Below are 25414 nucleotides of genomic sequence, written 5' to 3'. Positions count from 1 at the left end.
TTTTAAATGCATCGGCGGACTCTTATGACCTTTTAATTATATTTATCTATTTATATCCTATATTTATGGAGAAAATATTTATATAATAATTTTGATCAAAATTATTATATTACTATTTTAAGGTTGTCTATTCACTTTGTGAGAGTTTTGATTAAAACTTCGATATGAATCTATGAAACACATGTGTTAGATCGGTTCGGTGATCAATTTAATTTTCTTGGAAAGACCGATAAGGATGCAATGATGTAGATGGATTTATATGGAGTAAATTTCGTGAGAGCTGTCCTTTAAAAACCTCTGTATTTGCAAGGATGAAAATAAGAACTATGAAACAGTGAAAAATTTCCTCTATTTATTTTATATTAATAATTTTTAAAATAATTTTTTCAACAATAAATACATATTTATTTCAACAATAAATACATATGTTTAAGTCTCTAGCCCTCTAGAAACATTAATAAATGATCTAAAACTTGTAGATTTAGTAATTTATTTTTTTTTGAATATTATTGTGCTATAAATTTTTATTTAAAAGATATTGTAGCAATGGTTCTGAAATTATTTGTATGGCTAAAATTCTATATTCAGAGATTAAAAATGCAAATTTTTTCAATAAATGATAACTAAATAACTATTTTGGTTAGAATTGTTATATTATTTATTTATTTTTAAATTGATTTAAAAATGAAAAATCCACAGGCTGATATTGGGCGGACGAAGCCGAGAAAAACCTCGGGGTTGTCGCTGCGCCATGCGCAACGGCCGAACGGCGCGCATCGCCTTCTTCCACGGACTGCTTCCAAGCCACGTCCCCACCACAGCAAACAAACCCAAAATAGAAACCCCAAAAAAGGAACACCGCCCCCGATCTTGCATGCGCGTAACCATTTTTGGCCCTTTACTCTGTTCCATTCCCTCTTCTCTCCTTCCTCTCTCTCCTCTCCTCTTCGCTTGACCTGGTTCCGTTCCTTTCAGGAATGCCCTCCTCCCTCCGCGGTCGCTAGTTGTCCAGTCCTTCGACGGAGAGAAAGCGAAGAAAAAGAAAGCAGGGTTGGAAGAAAAAGTCGGCGAGAGGAAAGGAGTGTGGAAGAAAGGGAATAGGGAATAGGGAAGCGGAAGAGAGCATGTGCGATTTGGTGGCCCGCACCGGTCGACATCAGCAGCGATACGAGGCCGGTTGTCGCCTTGTTGCCGGGTCCCTCTTACGCCCCCTTCTCCTCGCATTTCTTTCCTTTCTTTTGTTTTTAGAAAAATACTTTGGTGCTTCTTGTGGATGTTTTCCCTTTGTTTTGTGGTTCTCTTAATCGACTGTTTTCGTTATCGCAAGTTTGTATTTTATTTGTTTATTTATTTCATCGCTGGGTCGCTATCGCTGTCTGCATTTTCCATTTGCTGATTGATCTGATTCTGTTGCTTTCTGTATTTCTTGTCCAGTTCTTTTCGGGGTTGAAGCTTTGTTGGTTGTATGATACGGTAGGGCTATAAATGAATCAAATGTTCATTATTAAACTTATGTTCGATATACATTAAATAAATAAGTTTGAATAACTCATCAAACTAAATGAACAAGCTTCAACACTTATGTGTTCAGTTCATTAATATTCATGAGTAGAGTTATGAATTGCTCGTGAATAATGTTCATAAATAATGTTCACGAATAAAATTTATGAATTATGTTCATTAATAAAACTCTCATCAATATGATAAATAAACAAATAAACTTTCAAAATGAAGTTTGTATTATCAAAGTTAATAATCAATTAAACAAGCTTAAAATTATAAAATTTTAAACAATCAAGTAAACTTTAACTGAGATCTCGATAATATTTAAACGAACTAAGCTCAAGCCAAGCTTGACTCAAGTTCTAGCTCGTAAAAAAGAAATCAAGCTAAGCTTGAACAACTATTTCAATGACTTAGTTTATTTTATACTCGTCTTGACTTGGTTTGATTACCTTATCAAAGAAGTTTGAACACCATAAAATTTGACTTGACTTGACTCATTTACAACCCTAGATACAAGAGTAGGGAAGTGATTTTACCAAAAGGGATGATTTTGGTTCTCCTATAACTGTCATCAACTTGCTTGAATCGATAGTTTTGGTGCCTGTCTTTTACTATACTACTCTATTACCTTAGCAATAAAATGGTTTTGTTACACGAAAGTGATAATTTTGATTACTCTCATGCATGGTTTAAAATCTTGGAGTTTCTATTTATGACTGGAATGATACGGTTTCAGAATAGTATCGTACTGTACTTATATAATTTTGATATTTTTAAATATAAAATATATTAACTAAAAATAAAAAATTTAACTTAAATATTAATAAAATAAAATAAATAAAATATTTTTTTAAAAAAGGAAAAAATAGTAAATTAATAAATTAATAAAAATTTTATTATATATTTTTGGAATTAAAATAAATAATATATATATGTTAATGGAATAGTTTTATTAGAGTTTGACTAAGTTTATTTAGATTATTTCTATTATAGCTAGCAGTTGATTGAAATTATTAACCTAAATTTAATTAAAACCTAATTTCCAGTACCTCGCACTTATGCGCCAGCATGACGTCCTGCGCCCCCAATGCACATCCGACCATCGACGCCACCCTTTCTTCCATGCGAGCAACAGTGACACTGGTGCCACCCTTCTTGTTTCTCGCTGCTAGTGATCGACCTCTTCAACGTTTCCTCACGTCTGTGCAATGTCTCGAAAGCTTTGCGATCCTGCGGAGGTTGCCGTGGAATTGTGGCAGTCTCCGTGACCATGACGCCCCCCCCTTTCTTATACTAATAGGGAGACGTTACGTACTTAAACTTTCCTTAACTTTTACTCATTAAATAAAATAACTCAAATAAAATTTCTTTTTCTGTTTAACATGCGGAAGCAAAAGAAATAAATATAAATTCTTGGACATAAAATAAACATTTATTTAATTCTAATTCTGATCTTATTCCGCGGTTCCGCCAACACCACACATCAAACACTTTTCCAGCTGCCTCCTCTTTCCTAAAACTTTTCCTTTTATTTATCTGCAATATGAGGAATGCAAACTATAAGCAACGCTTAGTAAGTACATCATCTAACTCACAAAAAATAGAAAACTTTTCATAACTGATTTATGCTTTGAATGTTCAATCTAAACATGTGAGGGGATTTTCAAAACATACTATTTCATAATAATTAAACATACTTAAACATCCTTCATTTGGGCCCTGGCAAAGTATCAATGCGCGCATCTCTGATAGAACTCGGGGTAGCTAGCCACCGAATGCCCAGAGGACTTATCTTATCAGGCGACCTTTGGCCTGGAATTCCTTTCCTTATGGGCGAACCTTTGGCCCGGCCCATTATGGGCGAACCTTTGGCCCGATACCCGCCTCTCAAAAGTAAAATACTTTTCTTATACTTCTTATATCATGCAATTTGGAAAGAAACAATTTACACATGCTTTAACTTAACATGATGTCATGGAAATAATACTTTATGCATGCTCTATAAAATCATACTGTGGAAAGAATAAAGAAAAACAACGGAGCAACTCATACTGCAGGTGAGAGATGTACTTACCTTGTCTGCTTAGGTTTTAAATGCTAAGATTTGTGAAATCGGAGACTTTCTCCGAGGTGCTCTAGCGCCTTCTTCGCACGACCTAGAAAAATCATAACTACAACTTAACTGAAATCTTTAATCTAATCTAATTATTTAACCGGGTCAAGAGTTAACCCTAACACAAATCACTTCTCATTACTCTAATTAAACTAGATTAATTCTCTTAATCAAATATTATTTATTTAATCAAATCAGCCCTAATTAATTAACCATAATTTAATTAACCAATTAATAAACCTTAAATTAATTAGCTAATCAACTAATCATCTAATGATCTTAATTAATCGAACTTACCCAATTAACTTAATTAATAATCTGATTAACTATCAATTAAATTAATCAATTACTAATTAACTAATCAACTAACTAATTAAACTTAAGCTGTAATTAAACTGATTAATTAACTAACCTTAACTTAATTAATTAATCAATTAACTACTTATTAATCTAATTACCAATTTCCTAATTGAACAGCCGGTTAATTAATCAATTAATTGATTAACAATTAAATTAATTAACTGAATTAATTAAACTAACCTTAATTAATCAATCAATTAAGTAAAATTAATCAACACCTGTCGGCGATCTTCCTCGCGCGACAAGGTGGCAGGGCAGAAGCGGCGGCGGCTGAGCAGCGGCGTCGAACAGAGCGGTGAGGCGGCTTCTCCTGGCGACGGTGGCGGCAGCGGATGCTGCTGGTCTTCTCCACGCATCAGCACCGGCAGAGGATGGCGGCGATCGGGGCGTCGGTGGCGGCGAAACAGAGAGGAGAATAAACAGAGAGGAGAAGAGGTGTCGTGCTCGCGGCGGCGCGAGCAGAGGGCGAGGAGGAGGCGGCTGGTCGGCTAGGGATTACTCGGCCTCCTCTTATAGCCCTCTTCCTCGGTCCGTTCCGAGGTTTCCGCCGGCGGAATCGGGCGGCGGCGGACGCAGTCCGCGCGGGCGGACGCGGCTCGGTGGGGCGCGGGTCGCGCGGAGAGGAAGCGGCCGGCGGAAATATAAAAGGAGTGCACAGTACTCCTAAATTCGGGATTAAGAATTTCCGTTTAAACCGGGTCAAATTTCTCAAATCGAACCGGATTAAATTTTGGTTCGCTTGGTTCGGCCATCAAACGACTTCCAAATTGACCCAAACAAATTTTGTTGGATTCGTCTTGCAAAGACGAATCTTTTCACCCCTTTTATTTTATCAAACTCCCTTCTATCATTTAACTAAAGGACCTTTATTGAAATTTTAAATCTAATTAAAAATCCTAAAAATAGAGGAAAATAATCCGGGTGTTACAATCTCCCATACTTATAAAAGTTTCGTCCTCGAAACTTAAAACAATTCGGGATACTTTTGTCTCATATCCTCTTTACGTTCTCATCTCTTCAAATCTACCATGATCAAAGCCTCACTTTTCCAACCCAAAGACCTCATCCTCCTTCTCCGATCAGCTATTGAATCACGATGATATTGTCCTATAAACAAGATTATCTTTTCTCCAACTAATATTTCTTCTTTGTTGATCTTAAATATACTTTATGCTTCTACTAGATATTAAGAGGCTTCTACTTGAACTTTCAATAGTTCACAAGGGAGATCTTCTCAAGTCTACCTATTGTAGTGTTCTTTCTAAGCTATGGCTAAGGCTATCTCTTCCTTCTTTTAATTAACCACCTTATATCTTAGTTAAGGACACATATTTTCTTATTGTGTATGTGGATGACATTATCATTAATGGTGATACCACTAAAGGAATTGTACAGCTAAAAGCTTATCTTCATCAATATTTCCAAACTCAGGAGAAGTAGCTTGTTTAGAGAGAGAGAGACTACGTTTCATAAAACCCAATGTTAGGCTAATAAATCACATTAGGAGATCCACTAACTAATCCATGAAAACATAAATGATAGTATGTCATCAATTAGCATGATCAATCAATTTCTAGAGAACTCATGCTATGACCATCAAGAAGCAAGCAACTACATAAATTCCTACAGTCTGAAAGGGCTCCAGGAGTATTTTGTTTTGTAATCAAGGTCATCTTCTGATGGCAAGGTACATGGATGCAAACTAGGTAGCCTTTTATTCAAATAGAAGATCCATATCTAGCTATTCTATTCTCTTAGGAGGAAATTCCTTTTTTTTCCATCATGTACACATTTACCTTAACATTCTCATCTTTGCAATTCGCATGTTTTGCTCATATACTTGAGTCATTACCCAACATTTAACTTCATATAACATAGCAATCTAACTTAAGAATCATTCTTTATACTAATCATAAAAGAAAGTAAAACCTATGTATACTTTCTTACTTGAGAGGCGGCAGGATCGATGCTTGATGTGAGTGTGGCGGAAGGGCGGAACCTGCTCTGATACCATTTGTAACATCCCCCCTCTTTCTTATACTAATAGGGAGACGTTACGTACTTAAACTTTCCTTAACTTTTACTCATTAAATAAAATAACTCAAATAAAATTTTCTTTTTCTGTTTAACATGCGGAAGCAAAAGAAATAAATATAAATTCTTGGACATAAAATAAACATTTATATAATTCTTGATCTTATCTCCGCGGTTCCGCCAACACCACACATCAAACACTTTTCCAGCTGCCTCCTCTTTCCTAAAACTTTTCCTTTTATTTATCTGCAATATGAGGAATGCAAACTATAAGCAACGCTTAGTAAGTACATCATCTAACTCACAAAAACCATAGAAAACTTCGAATAATGATTTATGCAACATGAATGTTCGTATCTAAACATGTGAGGGGATTTTCAAAACATACTATTTCATAATAATTAAACATACTTAAACATCCATCATTTGGGCCCTGACAAAGTACCAATGCGCGCATCCCTAACCGGTCTCGGGGTAGCTAGCCACCGAAGCCGATTAGAGCGTACTAGGCACCTCGCGGCCTAGGGGCCTTTCTTATGGAGCCCATCCCTTGGACACCTCACGGTCCGGTACTTGTCAACATCAAAATAAAGTACTTTCTTTCATATTACAATTCTTATACTTCTTATATCATGCAATTCTAAAGAAACAATTTACACATGCTTTAACAAATGATCATGCATATACTTTATGCACAAAATCATGTTTATGGAAAAATAAAGAAAACAACGGAACAACTCATACTGCAGGTGAGAGATGTACTTACCTTGTCTGCTTAGGTTTTAAATGCTAAGGTTTGTGAAATCGGAGACTTTCTCCGAGGTGCTCTAGCGCCTTCTTCGCACGACCTAGAAAAATCATAACTACAACTTAACTGAAATCTTTAATCTAATCTAATTATTTAACCGGGTCAAGAGTTAACCCTAACACAAATCACTTCTCATTACTCTAATTAAACTAGATTAATTCTCTTAATCAAATATTATTTATTTAATCAAATCAGCCCTAATTAATTAACCATAATTTAATTAACCAATTAATAAACCTTAAATTAATTAGCTAATCAACTAATGATCTAATTAATCGAGCTTACCCAATTAACTTAATTAATAATCTGACTAACTATAATTAAACAAATCAATTATTAACTTAATCAACTAACTACTTATTAAACTAATTAAGCTAATTAAATCTTAAAATCTAATTAACTAATTAAATAAATTAATTAATTAATCAATTAACTACTTATTAATCTAATTACCTAATTACCTAATTGAACTAATCTTAATTAATCAATTTAATTGATTAACAATTAAATTAATTAACTGAATTAATTAAACTAACCTTAATTAATCAATCAATTAAGTAAAATTAATCTAACCTCGTCTTCTTCCTCGCGCGGACAAGCAGGGCAGAAGCGGCTCTGGAGCAGCGGCGGCAGTCGGCCAGAGCGTTGAGGCGGCTTCTCCTGGCGACGGTGGCGGCAGCGGATGCTGCTGGTCTTCTCCACGCATCAGCACCGGCAGAGGATGGCGGCGATCGGGAGCGTCGGTGGCGGCGAAACAGAGAGGAGAATAAACAGAGAGGAGAAGAGGTGTCGTGCTCGCGGCGGGCGGCGAGCAGGGCGAGGAGGAGGCGGCTGGTCGTTTCTAGGGCGGCGGCGAAGGGTGCGGCGGAGGCTGGCTTTCCTCTTATAGCCCTCTTCCTTGGTCCGTTGCGAGTTTTCCGCCGGCGGAATCGGGGCGGCGGCGGACGCGGCTCGGTGGGGCGCGGGTCGCGCGGAGAGGAAGCGGCCGAAATTCTTTTATAAAAAGGAGTGCACAGTACTCCTAAATTCGGGATTAAGAATTCCCGTTTAAACCGGGTCAAATTTCTTAAATCGAACCGGATTAAATTTTGGTTCGCTTGGTTCGGCCATCAAACGACTTCCAAATTGACCCAAACAAATTTTGTTGGATTCGTCTTGCAAAGACGAATCTTTTCACCCCTTTTATTTTATCAAACTCCCTTCTATCATTTAACTAAAGGACCTTTATTGAAATTTTAAATCTAATTAAAAATCCTAAAAATAGAGGAAAATAATCCGGGTGTTACAAGATATTCATCAATTGGAGAATCATTTACTATTCATGTCTATTGGTGATGAATCTGGGGGTAGAACTACAGAACTGATCAAAATTATTTCGTATTTAGAGATCGACTTCTTGGAGAGAGATTGATTTGATTTCCATCATGTAGGTACATGTGTTTGATAGGAATTAGATGTTGTGGATGTGTGCATTGGATCGAGTCCATGGGCGAGGCAACTGTCTCTACCTTGCTTGAGATTGAATGTAGGAGCCCTATTTTAGGATACCTTCCATAAAGAGGTGCTACTAAACCAAGAGAGTAGAGGATCATAGATGGCGGTGTGCAACTGTGAGGTACTAAGCTGAGGAGGTGAAGGAACATCAGTGGGTGCAGCGGAGCATGTAGTTGCTAAAACCGCAAGAGGGAATTGTATTCTTCAATGATGTTACAAGTGTTGATTCCCTCTTTGTTTAGATTTCTAAATTGACCTATTTCATTGAATATTTCTACATGGATTTAGAATATTTCTACATGGATTTATTCTTCTTGTTGAATGGTTTGATGTTTACTCATTCTTCCTAGACTCATTTCATGTCTATCCTTTCTTCTTGGTTTGCATTCTTATTTTTTGAGATCATAACAGTCCTTTACATCAAGATATCAGGCCTGTCTTCCCATTGTTTTCGTAGCTTCTCCCTTTAATGAATCTTTAGTGGACAATGATCCGCCTTGGTTCTTGGAGTAAGGAATCATTCTCTTTGTCATTTGATGCACTGATATTTGTTTGTCCTTAAAGATGTTTACTGTGGTTCTTGTTGGATCCCTTGTAGCTTTACTTGTCTTCTCTTTTATGTTTTATGAATTCCATGGTAAGGACGTTGAGATTTGAGAATGGGTTCCAACATGATGAACCATTCATTTCTTGTATGGCATCAAATTTTGTTGAGGAAAGAATGCGAAAATTGAGTATTATAGCTTCTATGTCTAGTAATAGGTTGACACATGGACAAACCTTAGCGCCTCAGAGTTATTCCCTCCTGAGCAATCACCACTGAGAATTTAAGCTCCTCATCTCATGTTATCTTTGTTTGGTGGTTAGTTCTGTGCTGATAAAAGTTGCATGAACTTTTTGAATCAATAAGACTAAAATGTGATGTGAGTGGATGGTGGCTGACACTTGCAGTATTTCACGTTGAGAAACTCTGTGGATGTCATTAGTGAATATACAAGAGGTTCTTTTGTTGCTTCTTCTTCATCCACTCTATTCAACATGAATAATCATCTGGACTAGTGGTTGGTTGAGAATGATTTATCACAGTTGAAGTAAAGGTCCCTTAATCATCACTACTTGACCCTCTTAGCATTGGCTAAGCATTAGATGATTAATGGTGGGCTTTAGTTGTTTGTTTGGTTGTAATGATTGAGGCACTCAAGGTCCCCACATCTTTAGCTCATATATATTTTTGCCAATCAAATGAACCCGAATAATTTCTTAGTTAGTGTGCCTTTGCCAAATCTACTTGCTAAGAGGCAGTCAAGTTTCTTTGACCTTCCCTTTCCGAGACATTATGATATCTGCTTTTCTTCAAACTTTGACCTTCCCTTATCCTTTTCTTCTTTTTTGGGATGTTTGAAATAATGTGCACACCTAAATAGACAAAGAAGCAAATTCATGGGTAAATCAAACATTGAAGGACATAATGGTTATCCCTCCACATGGTCTAATAGCATAAAGAGGAAGTTCGAGAAGAGATGAGTCTTTGATGTCTTGTCTCTTGGTTGTGCTCTAGAAATTTTGTTCAAGTGCATAAGGATTGCACCAAGTGTCCAATAGACTTCTTCTCCCTCTTGGCGGAGGTTTGTAAGGTCTCTACCTTCTTTGCTAGTGACGTGATCATGGTGTGTACCTTCTCTCTTTTTTCTCTTACAATCAATCAATATTTATTTTAGCCCACTAGTGAGCTATCTCCTTGGTCTTGTCCAATAAGTGCTATAGAATGCTACCACTCATCATCGGCATTGATACCGATTTGTTATGGACACCTACAAAGGCTCAAGTTCACAAACAAGATGACTATGAATCTAACTTGGGATTGGATGTATGAATTATTAGCATTGGTCCGAGCTAGAGGGGGGCTTGACTAACTCCTTTCGATTCTTTTGTGTTTGTTCGATAGTTATGCTCATCTACAAAACGTTAATGTGTAACGGAAAATAAAAGTATAAACTAATGTAAATACATGCACAACAAATCGAGATTTTACTTGGTTCGAAACCCCCGGTTCCTACTCCAAAGTCTAGTCCTAGTGATGCTACCACCACTAAACCTTCTCCTATGCGGATACTTTTCAGAGGCGGAAAAACCTCTTACAACTTGTTTTTTGAAACAAATATAAGCAATACAAAATATAAAAGCAAATATAATGAAAGTAAACTACTTTACACAAATCTTACTTTTGATCGCTATTGATTGCTTTAGGATGCTTCTTGTTGATTCGGAAATATAGCAATACTTCGTCCTTAAACCCTCAAGAATTGATGTCTTCAAATCTCCTTGAAATCCTCTTTTATAAGGTTGTTGTCCGGTTGATTGCCGCCTATCAGTCGACTGCCTGCTTCTATCAATCGACTGCCTCGTTGAATCTGACTGTTGCATCTGCAGAACGGCTCTTTCCACGCAGTTTGACCACCATTAGTCAACTGCTAAACCTCATCAATCGATTGCTACCTCAATAGTTGAACCTTGCAATCGATTCCAACACCTTTTGTACTCATGAATAGTGATAACAATCATTTGTTATACCTTGGCAGTTGATTGTTAGTGAACAATCCAATTGATTGATCGATTTTCAAATATTCTATTTGCTACAGTAACCTAACAATCGGCTGTGCGCATTCATTAATTGATTGTACTATTCATTATTGTGCAAACATCAAAGTTATTGTCCCGGAGTTACTGTAGCATGACTCGAAATTACTGTAGTGAACTCTTAAAACAATCCTAATTTTGGGATTTAGAGTCCAATTGATCGATTTATCCTATCAATCGACTGATATTCCTATTTCAGTCTTACCAAAGTTAAATTCTCTTCTTGCTAGTATCCGATTGATCTCAATTTATTATGACTACTTTTGCCCAATATTCGGTCAACCTTGATCTGTCGGAATTTCACGTGCCTAGCATTTGATCACTTTTGATTTGCCAGGACTTTTCCTATGCCAAATATTCAATTTTTCTTGACCTGTTTAGATTTCCGCACTCATCTAACATTTGGTCCTTCGTGACCTATTAGGATTTTCCATACTTGCCTAATATCCAGTCCTCCCCGACCTATTAGGACTTTCATCTACATGCCAAGTGCCCGATCAACCTTGATCGACTTGGACTTTGCTTTTCATGCTAAGTGCTTGGTTCTCCATGATTCACTTGGACTTCATCCATCTCACGATAAGTATTCGGTTAATCTTGACTGATTTGGACTTCACTTTCAATCACTAAGTGTCTAGTTAACCATGATCCACTTGGACTTTCTTTTTGCCAACTCCTTGTTAGATTTTTGATCGCTAAATGTCCGGTCAATCGGGATCCACTTGGACTTTTCACTTCTTATCTAATATTTTGTCAACCTTAACTTATTTGATTCTTACTCGACAAACTAACATCTTGATCAAATATCTAAACCCAAATTGAGTTAACTTGAGCTTGATCAACCTTGACCATAGGTCGATTATACCAACATGCATCCTCTTTTTCCATTTGGGAGCTACCTTCCAAAAGAGGGTGTGGTTGAACTGAGGGAGGAAGGAGAGTGGGAAGTGGTGCATAGTGGCAGGGTATGGCTCTGCTGCAAAGGTGAAGCAGCATGAGTGGGTGGTGGTTTATTTAGTTGCAGAGAGGAGAGGCTAGAGAGAGAGAGAGAGAGAGAGAGAGGGTTGACCTCTTATATGGAATGCTTCTAATGGAATTATTCTTCTTAAAGTGTATGCATAGTTAGGTTTGTGTTATAATAAACGGAGTTTCCTTTCAACTTAGTTTATTTTATCCTGTATCAGGGTTAAATTAACATAAAATAGCCTTGAAAAATATATCAAGAAAAGGATACACATGTTCATAAACTGAATAACTTCTTTCATTGCTAGTACATTATTCTATCACTATCCTAAAATTATATTGCCAGATAAATGACCTTAAATTTCATGTTGGAAAAGTCATTAGTGCATGCTCCTTTCATTGGCGACCCGACCACGGGCCGGGTCCAAACCGGACCCGGCCCGGAACCGGCCCGGGTCAACGGGCCCGGTTAACCGTTGACCCGGTTAGCCGGGCCAAACCGTAACCGGCCCGGCAGGATGCCGGGCTGGTTAAGGTTCAGCCCATTTGGAACCGGCGAACCGCCGGTTAACCGGCGGGTTGAACCGCCGGTTTGGTTTTTTTAATTTTATAATTTTTTAATACATTTTTATATAAAATATATTTATTTAATTCAATTATAATTTAATTTGGCATTGTTAGGAATCGAACCGGAGACATTCTGAAACACAAACACATACACTTACCACTGTTCTACAACACTTTTTGTTATAGAATTAATATAATTATATATATACTATATTTATATTTATTTAATTCATTTTTAATACGCCATTGATGGGGAACCATTCTCACCGGTCAAAGACGTAGACACTCACCATTTACCCCTAATGACTTTTATACATAATTTCAATACGATATTATATATAATATAGTTCCATTTACCTCCAATGACTTTTATACATAATTTCAATACGATATTATATATAATATAGTTATATATTTATTTCAATATATATTATAATACGCAATTGGTGGTGATCGAACCCGAGAGTTCTGTATGAAAAATGGATACAGAGACCACTATACTTCTCTGACGTGAGAGAAAGGAATACGCACCACTAAACTACATCAATTTTTCTCTCTTTTTCAATATTTCTTTTATATACATTTTAAATTTTTAATATAATAATCTCGAACCGTGGCGAACCGTCGCGAACCGTGAACCGAACCGTGAACCGACGGTTCTGAACCGTGAACCGTAACCGTCTTGAGCGGTTAAGGTTAAGGGTCGACCTGTCATGAACCGTCGAACCGGCGGTTCCGAACCGTCGAACCGGCGGTTCCGAACCGTCGAACCGGCGGTTCCGAACCGTCGAACCGGCGGTTCCGAACCGTCGAACCGGCGGTTCTGAACCGTGGTCGGGTCTACTACTGTGAGTTGTCATGAAGTTCAAAGAAATTTGATTGGAATAAGTTAAGGAAAGAGCAAACTAGCTAAATGATATCATTCTGAAGAGTAATGCACACGAATTATCAATGTCTAGTTTTTTTTATTCCAAAAGATCCATGGACACTATATGAAAATAGAGAATTGATGTATGATGTATGACAGGCTGTCAAAAAATGTTAAGACGTTTCTCTTCATGTGTTGTGTTTTTGTTTCATTTTTAGTGAATTCTTTCTAAACTTTAACTTCAATCTAACCATATACTTTTTCTTCTATAATTATTACATGTAAATAATGATAGTTTTTGTGTTGGTACTTATATAAACTTCCAAGTTTCCTAGATTGCAATTATGTGATTAGTGATGATATTTGGTTATTTATATATTGTTTGTGTAGCCATTCTTGTGTGGTGTTTGACCATCAATGAACTAACACACAACATATTTGCAGGTGTATTCCATTTAGATATCGGAATTGTGATGATACTTCTAATGATAATCTTGACAAGGGAGTTGAAGTTCTTATGATAAACTCACCCAGTGGACCAGGACTTCTGTTTCCAAAGGTAGGATAATATCACATAGCTATTCCAATGATAATTACCTTGTACTTGAAAACCAAACATGGCTTGATAACGATAATAATATCCAAAATCAACAGCGGTTTATGTTATATTCTTTAACACATGGATCCATCTGAAAACCAAAACAATCTGAACTTTTGGGCCAGTTCAGATAGGGTAATCATTTGATTAGGTTTTTGCACACCCCTACTTAGAGGCATGGGTTTCTTGTTTGTTTGGTTGAACAAACTATTAAACAACACTTTTTGCTAAGTGAAGAAGTGCACCTTATTCATATTAGTAGCTAAAACCTGAAGGTCTTCTATTTGCTCCGTTTCCCTTTTAGTTATATTATCTGGTTATATTAGTTAATATATTATCTAGTCATATTAGGCAATATATATTCTTAATTAGGTAGTTGTCAATTAGTATAATTATAGTTTCTTTAGTTGAATTCTTTCCTTAGAAAGATTCCTAGTTTGTATATAAATAAACCTCTTATGTAAAGGGTGGTGGATTAAAAAAGAATAAAATTTCTTTGGATATTTTTCATAACATGGTAGCAGAGCATTAGGTTTTACTCTCACTGTTTTTTTTCTTTCTTCTTCTCCAACCGATGCTTCATTCGTGTGAACGAATCGCGTCCTTTGGCTTTGACGCGATTCGGGATCGGAGGCTCTACTGGCGTTGGAGGTTACGTTAGGACTTCGGCATCACCCCGCGATCTCCTCCGTGCGACATCGCTGCGGGCCGTCGTTCAGTCCGTCTACGCGACTGGAATCGCCACACGAAGGAGCTTAACAACGCTAGGGTTCCTTTTCCAGTTTTTCTCACTGGGCCAGCGTTCGGGTTCCTTCTCCTTTCTCTGCTCGCGGTTGGCCATAGCACACTCGCGATCGCCGAAGGAGGCGGCGTTCGGCGACGGTCGACTTACACGTGGCGGAGAGAGCGCGACCACGGAAAAGAGAGGCGGCGCTAGGGTTCATGCTTGGCGTCTTCTAGGAAGAAGATAAACAGGGGCGCAACCGGGTTGGGTTTTATCGCGATCCTGTTTTGAGAAGCTACAGTGCCTTTGCGACTCCTCTTGGAACAGAATTTGCGTCCAACCTCCCAATCTTTGACGAATCTGGTATTAATCTCTCCGTGGCGCTATATTAGTTGGTCTTTCTTTTGTACGTGGATTTATCTGTACTTCAGAAGTTCAGATTTTTCTTTTATTTGATTTTCTTTAAGATAAAAATATGATTGAAAATAAATCTTCTATTATGATGGAAGTGGTGCTTGTGATGTCTAAAATCACAGATTATAAATTAAATGGTTTAAACTATATGGATTGGAATAAAACTGTTCGCCTTTACCTACGAAGTATTGACAATGATGGACATTTTATTGATGACCCTCTTCAAGATGATTCGAGGCAGACATAGCTGAGAGAGGATGCTCGCTTATTTTTTCAAGTTCGAAATTGTATTGATAGTGAGATAATTGGTTTGATTAATCACTGTAGAATTTTTGTATTCTGGAAAAGGGAATATCTCCCGTATGTATGAGGTTTACAAAGCTTTTTACCATGTGGAAAAGCAAGATCAACCACTGATTAATTATTTTATGACATTCAAGAAGACATATGAGGAGCTGAATATGTTGCTGCCCTTTAGCCCTGATGTGAAGGTTCAACAACGCCAAAGAGAGTAGATGACGATCATGAGCTTCCTTGCTGGTTTATCTCCTGACTTTGAATCTACCAAATCATAAATTTTCTCTAGTTCTGAGGTCTCCTCTTTACAAGATGTATTCAGTCACATTTTTCGTACAAAAAATACTACTCCTATTCCACTTAGTGGTGCTTTGATGAGTCGTAATACTAATTATGTGCCTAAAAAATCAACTATTTACAATGGAAACAAAGGAGGAGGCTCATAAGATATTGAAATTCAAATGCCAAATTCTAATGGTATATTATATGCAACTATTATCGTAAGCCGGGCTATACAAAATTCGAGTGCAGAAAGCTTCAATATAAAAAAATCAGCAAAAATACTTAGGCTCATATTGCATCCACTAATGATATGCACGAAGCTTGCGGGGTCCGGGGAAAGGAAATCAGTTCCTTGCCTTTGGCAAGAGGCTGTTTCTTTGAACCCGTGACCTCTAGGTCAAGAATTTGCCAAGTCCCCTTCTTGCATCCACTAATGATATCTTTGAGAAATCAGTTCTCAAAGAATTTGCCAAGTTCTTTGAATATCATATCACTCAAATTTGCATCTTCCTCTATCACTGTTATTGTTTATTCAGGTAACCACAACACATGCCTTGCTTCCTCATCCTCTAAATGGGTCATTGATTCTGGGGCCACAGATCATATGACAGGTAATTCTAATTTTTTTTTCTACTTTTTCACTCTAATCTAACTCTCCGATTGTTACTTTAGCTATGAGTCTTCTTGTGTTTGTGGGTCTGGCACTATCAATCCTACTCCTTTGCTTTCTTTATCCTCTGTCTTACATTTACCTAATTTATCTTTTAAGTTGCTTTTTGTTAGTCAATTAACTCGTAATCTTAACTGTCACATTTTATTTTTTACTGATCATTGTTTATTTCAGGATCTTTTGACAAAGAAGATTATTGGTAAAGGACATGAGTCTGGAGGTCTCTATATTTTTGACCCATTTGTCCCAAGATCCCTTTGCTTGCTCGAGTGTAACTTCTCCTTTCGAGGCTCATTGTAGGTTAGGTCATTCATCTCTTCCTTTGCTTAAGAAGCTTTGTCCACAATATAGTAAGGCGTCTTCTTTAAATTGTGAGTCATGTCAGTTTGCAAAGCATCATCGTTTTAGTTCGAATCAAAGAATAAATAAACGTGCTTTTAGTCCTTTTGAGTTAGTTCACTATGATATTTAGGGTTCTTGTTCTATTTTGTCTAAACCTGATTTTAGGTATTGTCACTTTTGTGGATGATTATTCTTGTGTAACCTAGTTATATTTAATGAAAAATTGTTCTCAGTTATTTTCTCTATTTTATGCATTTTGTACTGAGATTAAAATTCAATTCAATACGTCCATCCGTTCCATTCGTACTTTACGAAGTGATAATGCTAGGGAATATACATCTAGTCTATTTCACTCTTATATGAGTCAGAATGGTATGCTTCATGAAACTTTTTGTGTTGATACTCCATCCAAAAATAATAGCTGAGCGTAAGAATAGACATCTTCTCGAGACTGCAAGGGTCTTTTTATTTCAAATGAATGTTCTCAAATCTTTTTGGATAGATGCAGTTTTTACAGCATATTTTCTTATTAACCGCATGCTATCATCTGTTCTTCATGGTGAGATCCCTTATAAAGTTCTGTTTTCAAATAAGTCGTTTCCTATTAATCTTAGGATATTTAGTAGCACTTGTTTTGTTTGGGATGTTCGTCCATATGTCACTAAATTAGATCCTAAGTCTTTGAAGTGTATCTTCCTTGGTTATTCTCGTCTTCAAAAAGGTTATAGGTGTTATTGTCCCAGTATTAATAAATATCTTGTCTCGATTGATGTCACCTTCATGGAAGACACACCTTATTTCCCATCCTCACTTAGTCTGACTTCTCAAAAGGAAGATGATTTATTGGTATATTCTATCACACCATCCGCACCTGTTTTGGAACCGATTGCTGACAAGTCTCCTATTATTCAAGTATACTCCAGGCATCAACCTTTTTATTTATGTCCTGCACCTACTACTTCGTCATCAGATCCACCTCCGAGTGATGATCTTCCTATTGCGTTACATAAAGGTAAACGTCTGTGCACTTATCTTATTTCTTCTTTTGTTTCCTATAACGACTTGACGTCTTCTTCTTGCTCTTTTATTACTTCACTTGATTCTATTTCTATTTCTAAAACTGTCTATGAGGTCATATCTCATCCTGGTTGAAAAGAGGCAATGATAGAGGAAATGAAAGCTTTGGATGATAATGACACTTGGGACTTGGTTGATCTACCTTTAGGTAAATGGGCTATTGGATGTAAATGAGTATTCACAGTTAAAGTTAATTCGGATGGATCAGTTGCTAAACTAAAAGCCCGTCTTGTTGCTAAGGGCTATGCTTAGATAAATGGTGTGGATTATTCTGATATTTTTTCTCCTATTGCAAAGTTGACATCAGTTCGATTATTTATTTTACTGGCTGCTACTCATCATTGGTCTTTACATCAACTTGATATCAAGAATGCTTTTCTTCATGGTGATCTTCAGGAGGAGGTGTATATGGAGCAACCTCTTGGTTTTGTTGCTCAGGGGGAGATAGGGCGAGTTTGTCGTATTCGAAAATCTTTGTATGGTTTGAAATAGTGCCTTTGTGCTTGGTTTGGAAAGTTTAGTCAAGTTATTGAAAAATTTGGTATGGTGAAAAGCAAGTCTGATCATTCTGTATTTTACAAGCAGCCAGAAGTTGGTGTCATTCTGTTGGTTGTGTATGTGGATGATATTGTTATCACTGGAAGTGATATTACGGGAATTTCATCTCTTAAATCTTTCATTCTTACTCAGTTTCATACAAAAGACTTAGGGGTGCTAAAGTATTTCTTAGGTATTGAAGTTATAAGAAGCAAGAAAGGTATATTTCTATCACAGAGAAAATATGTTTTCGACCTATTGAATAAGACGGGCAAATTAGGGGCAAAACCTTGTAGTACTCCAATAACCCAAAACATGCACCTTACAGAAGATGGAGAACTATTTGAATATCCTGAGAGATATCAAAGGTTGATTGGGAAGTTGAATTATCTTACTGTGACTCGTTCAGATATTGTATATTCGGTTAGTGTTGTTAGTCAGTTTATGACATCTCCAACAGTTAATCATTGGGCAGCGTTAGAGCAGATTTTGTGTTATTTGAAGGGAGCACTCGGACGGGGTATCGTATATAAAAATCATGGGCACACTCATATTGAAGGCTTTTCAGATGCAGATTGAGCAGGTTCTAAAACGGATAGAAGATCTACTTCAGGTTATTGTATTTTTGTTGGAGGAAATTTAGTTTCATGGAAAAGTGAAAAAACAGAATGTTGTGTCACGATCCAGTGCAGAATTAGAATATAGGACTATGACACAGTTTGTATGTGAGATAATGTGGATATATCAGTTGTTGACTAAAGTAGGACTTAAAATTTCAGTACCAGCAAAACTGTAGTGTGATAATCAAGCCTCTATTCACATTGCATCAAATCCCGTGTTTCATGAGTGAACTAAGCACATTGAAATTGATTGTCATTTTATTCGTGAAAAAATTCAACAAGGCTTGATCACTACAGGATACGTAAAGACTAGAGAGCAACTAGCAGACATCTTTACAAAAGCATTAAATGAGATTCGGGTTAATTTATACTCCAACTTGAGGGGGAGTATTATCTGGTTATATTAGTTAATATATTATCTGGTCATATTAGGCAATATATATTCTTAATTAGGTAGTTGTCAATTAGTCTAATTATAGTTTCCTTAGTTGGATTCTTTCCTTAGAAAGATTTCTAGTTTGTATATAAATAAACCTCTTATGTAAAGGGTGGTGGATTAAAGAGGAATAAAATTTCTTTGGATATTTTTCATAACAAGGTACTTTCCTCATAATTGTCATAGTTGTTGCATCTTAGACAACTTCCCAAACTGTGATACTTCATATTTTTAGAAAACATATATATTCATAATTTTCTTATTGAGGAAATAGATATCCAAACCATCGTTTGAAATCTCGTATCGTGTCGAGCAAAACAGTCGAAAGGTGTCATTCCGGTAAATCATCGAAACTCGATACCATTCGGCATCAAGGTTCAGAATCTCTAATCGTGTCATAGTTTCAGTCTTTGACTATAAAGATATACATGGAGCCGGTGACAGATTGGAGGGTGAAGGAGGAAATAGATGAAGTAAGGAAAGGCGATATTGTGTGTGATGAGTGGTATTGAGTTTCAATAATTTATCGGAATGCTATGTTTTGTCCAATATGGTACAATATTTAAAACAATGTTGGGCATAATGTCTCCTTTTTGTGCTTCATCTCCTTCAACTCCAATTCATTATTGGCACCATGCATTGAAACATCGACATGATACGAAGACAATTTCATTTCAGTCAGAGACTGAAACTTCGCTTTGGTACTGCTTAAGATTTCGAACCTTGATCCAAACTTCATTGCGAACCTTCTATTACATATGTTTTATAGTCTGAAGCGTGTTGCACATAGTCCATTTTGCACCTAGAGTTAAATTTCATATTATTTTGTCTCTGCTTGGCAACTTAAGTATTTTTAATTTTTAGTTTTTGCATCGATAGAAATGAAAAGAAAATCAATAGAAATTGTTTGGTATAAAAATAACTATCAAAACAAAAATATATCGCCAATTTTGTCTTTTAAAATCATTATCCGATTCTTTCAATTTTTAAGAACTAGTAACTTTTTACAAAAATCAACTTCTAGATTTTTAGTACCAAAAATATTAATTTTTTTCATTTGCTATCCACTATTACATATTAATAATTTATTATAGGTTAGTATAGCAAATTATAAAAAAAAAATTGCATATGTAATAAGAGAGTAGTAACTATTCTAATTTTTTGTGGTTGCAATTATTTCATTTTAATATTTTTATTTATTAGTAGTTCCATTATAAAAAATGCAAAAAAGGCAATGCTTAATCAGTTCTTTAACAAGAATATTATACTAAATTTATAAACTATTTAGCAAGAATATGATATTGAAATGCCAATTCATTTTTGCATTCAATATTAAATTTTTTTAAAAAAATTTTCTTCTAGATGAGGCCTTAGTTGCTCAGTGAAAATAGAATCAACTATGCTATTTCTACCGATAGTGATGGATAATATACAAGTTTTGTGATGATATATATGATGTAGAATTTTATTGAATCACTTGCTTTTTTCCCAATTAAATGATTATTCTTTCTTTTATGTTTGAAGTTCAAATTTATACGTATTATCTTCTCATTATTTGTGTGAGTTATTTCAGTAGATATTATGTGTTTGTTCTATGATTTGCATGTTTTTGCCCTTTTCATAGGGAGGATGGGAAAATGATGAAACAGTTGAAGAGGCAGCTGCAAGGGAGGCTCTTGAAGAAGCAGGAGTTAGAGGGAACATAGTGGTAATTTTAACATCCTTCCATTTTCACATTTTCTTATTAAGTCTTGAGTGAAATTATTTTCTGGAAGAGCAAAAAAAATTAGACATTCATTATATCAATGTTTAAAAGTATATAATAGCAAGTTAAAAATTGACATTCCTTGACATGTCTTAAGGCTGATTAGCTAACTACTTGCCCTAAAAGCTTGAGATAAAGGGATTAATTTATAATTTTCTAATGTAAACACTCATCATTTATGTGTGAGTGGTGTACTTGATTGAATTGGTCCCGACCTCCCAACATATGAATTGATTATATTTATTATTATTATTTTTTTGATAGAAGTGGTATTTAAAGCTCTAATCACTTGTTAAAGTTGATTGACTAACTACTTGTCCTAAAAGCTTGAGTTGTTAAGAAAGTGCCCCTAGGGTGTGGTTGAGTTGGTTCCCAAAAGGCAAATTTGCTTTCTTGGGCACGAGTTGAATCACAGGGTTGACAACCACGGAATGCCCTCCCACCTGAGGGTTTGTTCGGTACCTGATTTACCTGCCTGTATTTCATTGTGGGGCCGGCGATACTGGACTGCTTGGGATGAGTGAAATCACCTTTTGCTTCCTTGAGTTGTTAAGAAAGATAACAATTTTAATATTTATACTATTAACATTCTCCTTTCATGTGTGGGTGATTGTTAGGGTGTTGTGTAAATATGTAAGGTGAAAAAGGTTTCTTGTAATATTCCATTATTCATCAACAAGAATAAGTTTCCCTTCAACATGGTAGCAAAGTTGTTTCACTTTTGTTTCCTCTTGTCATTGTTATGACGTAATTGAATTTATTTGGCGAACTTTCTCTTGTGCGAGTCAAGCAACATACGAGGATTTTTTTTTATAGTTCAAAAATTGGATTATATCCTCTTTGCCTATCTAGAAATCATTTGCAAACTCCATGTGAGCTTCCTCTCCCAATGAGAAATTATTTTTAAACACCAAAGGGAGGACCTGAGGGTTGTCTCGAGCAATAATGAAGTTGAGGAGGGTCTCAAAAGTGGTTGTATGCATCTTGGGAGCTTGTGGAATGATTGTGGAGTGGTCACCAATGTCTTGGAAGCTCACAATATCCATTGAAAATCTTGGGAGCTCATGTTTTCTTTGTTGACCTTGAACAAATTCCCTGTCGATCTCGAGCGAAGTTATATCGTCATCACAATGTGAAAGCTTTGCCGCCTTCTCAAGTCTTATGATGTCACCACTATCAGTGCAAGGAGGGGGAAAAAAGGAAAGAAGAAGAGTAATACTTACCTTGAGAAGGCATCGTTGATGTTTGAGAGAGTTTTCTAGGATGCAAGACTTTCTTGTGTTTGGGTGACTCTCACACGTTGTTGGCTTGAGGAGAAAAGATTAGGCGAGTGGATTGGTGTTCACTGAATGATTGTGAGTGAATTAGAGTGAAGAATGAGTTTGCAAAAGAAGAGCTCGTGATGAAGGATCCATGCGTACTTGGCATTTAATGATGAAGGATGAACTCATAGCTTGCTCACAGACAAAGAATGAGCTTTTGTAACACATGTTTCATAACGAAACATGAACTCACGACTCTCTCACAGATGAAGAATGAGCTTAGATGATGGATCAGTTAACACTTAAAGGGTTTCAGTGCTTTTCGCATGTCGACTAACAGGAGGAATAGAAAATTTCACCTATGGCAATCAAGAAATTTTAAATGCCGGCTCAATTGCATGTTCATGCTTCATTTTATGATTTTTATGCAGAAGTAGACATTTCTTGTTATTAAGATGAACTACAAGGAATTTATTAGCTGACTATTTGGCAATAATCATGTGTGGGCATGGGACTAGAAAAAGTTGTCATACCTTCAACAGCTAGGAGCTCCATGTTCACGATGGAATTTGTTGATTTAAAATATGGATCTGCTGGAACTGGGCAAAGTTGGTTAATTGAGACAACTGGTATGGGATGCTAGGCTATGCCATTTTCGTGAGTTATGTTTACCCTGATGACTTATCTTTGTTCATATGGTGATTAGTGAAGCTTCATTATCTTAGTTGATTTAAATGACTCAATAAGTTTGGCTTGGTTATCCTGATGCCTTCTACGTTATTGCAATTTCTGTTCTTACCATCTTGATCAGTTAGCATCATTATAACACTGACACAGCTAGAAAATGTTCTGCTTATAATTGCTAATGATAAGGTGACATGTGTACCTATGGGGATGATAGTTGGGTTAAGAGATTCTATAGAGAAGCTTTGATGAGGCAAATCCGGGCTCAATACTTTGTATAAAGGGAGCAAAATAGACTTGTCTCTATGGTAAGCCATGTGTAGGAGGCTGAACATGTGTAATCCCATGTAACCTTCATTATTGTGTTTTTACCAACAACTTAATATATCTCCACCCATGAAGCTACCACCAATACACTACTGCTCTTCTTTCTACTGTAATCTATTGTAGTGGTTCTGTTGGTGCAATCGACCTTCGATCAAGGTTGACCAAGTTTAAATTGACTTGAGTTGGGTTTTGATATTTAATTAATATGTTTGATAGGTGAGAGCGAGATGTCAAGTAGGAGAGATTGTTAGTGTGATCGACCTTGGATCAAGGGTGATTAAGATTGTTTTGGGTGTCAATGTTTGATGGTCGAGTGAAAAGTTAAGTAGGTCACGGATGCTTGACAGTGGATAACTCAAAGTGGGTTACAGTTGACTAGACACTTGGCGGTTTAAAGTCTAACAGAGAGTTGATAAGGGTAAAGCCCAAGTAGATCATGGTTGACAGAACATTTGATAGTTGGAAGTCCAATAGAAATGGGCACGGGAGAAGTCTAAGTGAGTTGTGGTTGATCGGATACTTGATAATGTTGAGTGAAGTCCAAGTGGATCATGGAGGACCGGATACTTAACATGTAAAGTGAAGTCCTAATAGGTCATGAAAGACTGGACATGAGTGGGAAAGTTCTAATAGGTCATTGAGGATCATATGTTAGGCATGTCAGTGAAGTCCTAAAAGGTTATGGAGGATCGGATGTTAGACATATGGAAGGAAAATCCTATACTTAGTATGTGAAGTGAAGTCCTAATAAGTTATGAAAGACCAGATGTTAGACATGAGTGGGAAAGTTTTAATAGGTCATTGAGGATCAGATGTTAGACATGTTAGTGAAGTCCTAAAAGGTCATGGAGGATCGGATGTTAGACATATGGAAGGAAAGTCCTAATAGGTCATGGAGGACCAGATGTTAGGTGTGTGGGTGAAAGTCCTAACAAGTCATGGAGGACCTGATGTTAGGCATGAGACGGAAAATTCAAACAAGTTAAGGAGGATTAGATGGTTGGCAATAGTGATGTTTTGGCAATTAAAGCTGACTAGATGCTAGACAAATGAAGTCCCAATAGGTCAAAGTTGACTGAATGCTAGGCAAAGAAAGTCTTGGTAGGTTGCAGTCAACTAGATACTAGGTAAAGTATTGTTTCAACCTCGGTAAGGTTGAATAGATGTATTAATTGATTACTATGGAATAACAATAGACTGATGAGCTTGAAATCCTGAGTTCGGAGATGAGGGGGTTTAAGGGGATTTGCGGTATGATCAATCGATTGCTGAGTATGAGCAGTCGATTGATACATCAATTGAGTGGTGCACTTGACTAATGACATTGTCGGAGCGAATTGAAAGTTTCTGAATCGTCCCGTCCCTCTCACATTCGCTCGAGCACTTTTTGTCCCTCTCCTTTATAGTCGAGCACTCTTTTTCGTCCCTCTGGCATACGCTCGAACACTTTTCGTCCCTCTCCTCTCTCTCTCCCTATTGGTCTTTATGTCGCTTTGCAGGTCGTGAATGGCGTTGGATTAGTCGGTCGGACAGTCTACAATTGCATAGCAATTTCACTCCTATGCGTAGCAATTTTACTTCTCTGCTAGTCGATTGATAGTACCGTTCAATCGACAATAGTCAAGTCAACAGTAGAGCAATCAATTGATCGTGATAAACAATTGACTGATGGTGATAAACAGTCAATTGTTAGGTGAAAAACAAATACGATCTGAAGTCTATAAAAGAGGGTTTCGTGGAGGATTTCGTAAGCCGGTTCTTGGAGGTGTTGGGGGAAAATGTTGCTACATTTCAGACCTTCAGGAGGTATTCTAAAGTAACCACAACACAATCAAAGCCAAACTCTTTTGTGTAAACTTGTTTATTTCGATTGCATTTAATATCATTTGTGTTTGGCTTGTATTGTTTTGTAAGAACACGATTGTAAAAGGTTTCTTTGTATCCGGAAGGTATTCAAGAAGGAGAAAGGATAGTGGTACTATCGCTAGGACGTTAAGCCGTGAAGTAGGAATCGGAGGTTTCAAATCAC

General features: G+C 36.6%; 1 protein-coding gene and 1 pseudogene across 1 annotated transcript in view; both read left to right on the top strand.

Moving 5' to 3' along the window:
• Positions 1-1124: 1124 nt before the first annotated feature.
• Positions 1125-25414, top strand: part of LOC141811784 (nudix hydrolase 16, mitochondrial-like) — a 34377-nt gene continuing 10087 nt past the window's right edge. The window contains exons 1-3 of the mRNA XM_074699840.1: positions 1125-1195; positions 13795-13909; positions 20972-21055. Coding sequence (XP_074555941.1) covers positions 1125-1195; positions 13795-13909; positions 20972-21055 — 270 coding nt within the window. The remainder of the gene's footprint in view (positions 1196-13794; positions 13910-20971; positions 21056-25414) is intronic.
• On the top strand, positions 15148-15829 carry LOC141811428 (uncharacterized; annotated as a pseudogene).

The sequence above is a fragment of the Curcuma longa genome, chromosome 17 (assembly GCF_044706935.1).
Source record: "Curcuma longa cultivar G26 ecotype Majalengka, Jawa Barat chromosome 17, ITB_CL_G26_1.1, whole genome shotgun sequence".
Classification (NCBI taxonomy): domain Eukaryota; kingdom Viridiplantae; phylum Streptophyta; class Magnoliopsida; order Zingiberales; family Zingiberaceae; genus Curcuma; species Curcuma longa.
The sequence above is the reverse complement of the archived record's forward strand: the minus strand, read 5'-3'. Positions and strand labels throughout refer to the sequence as shown.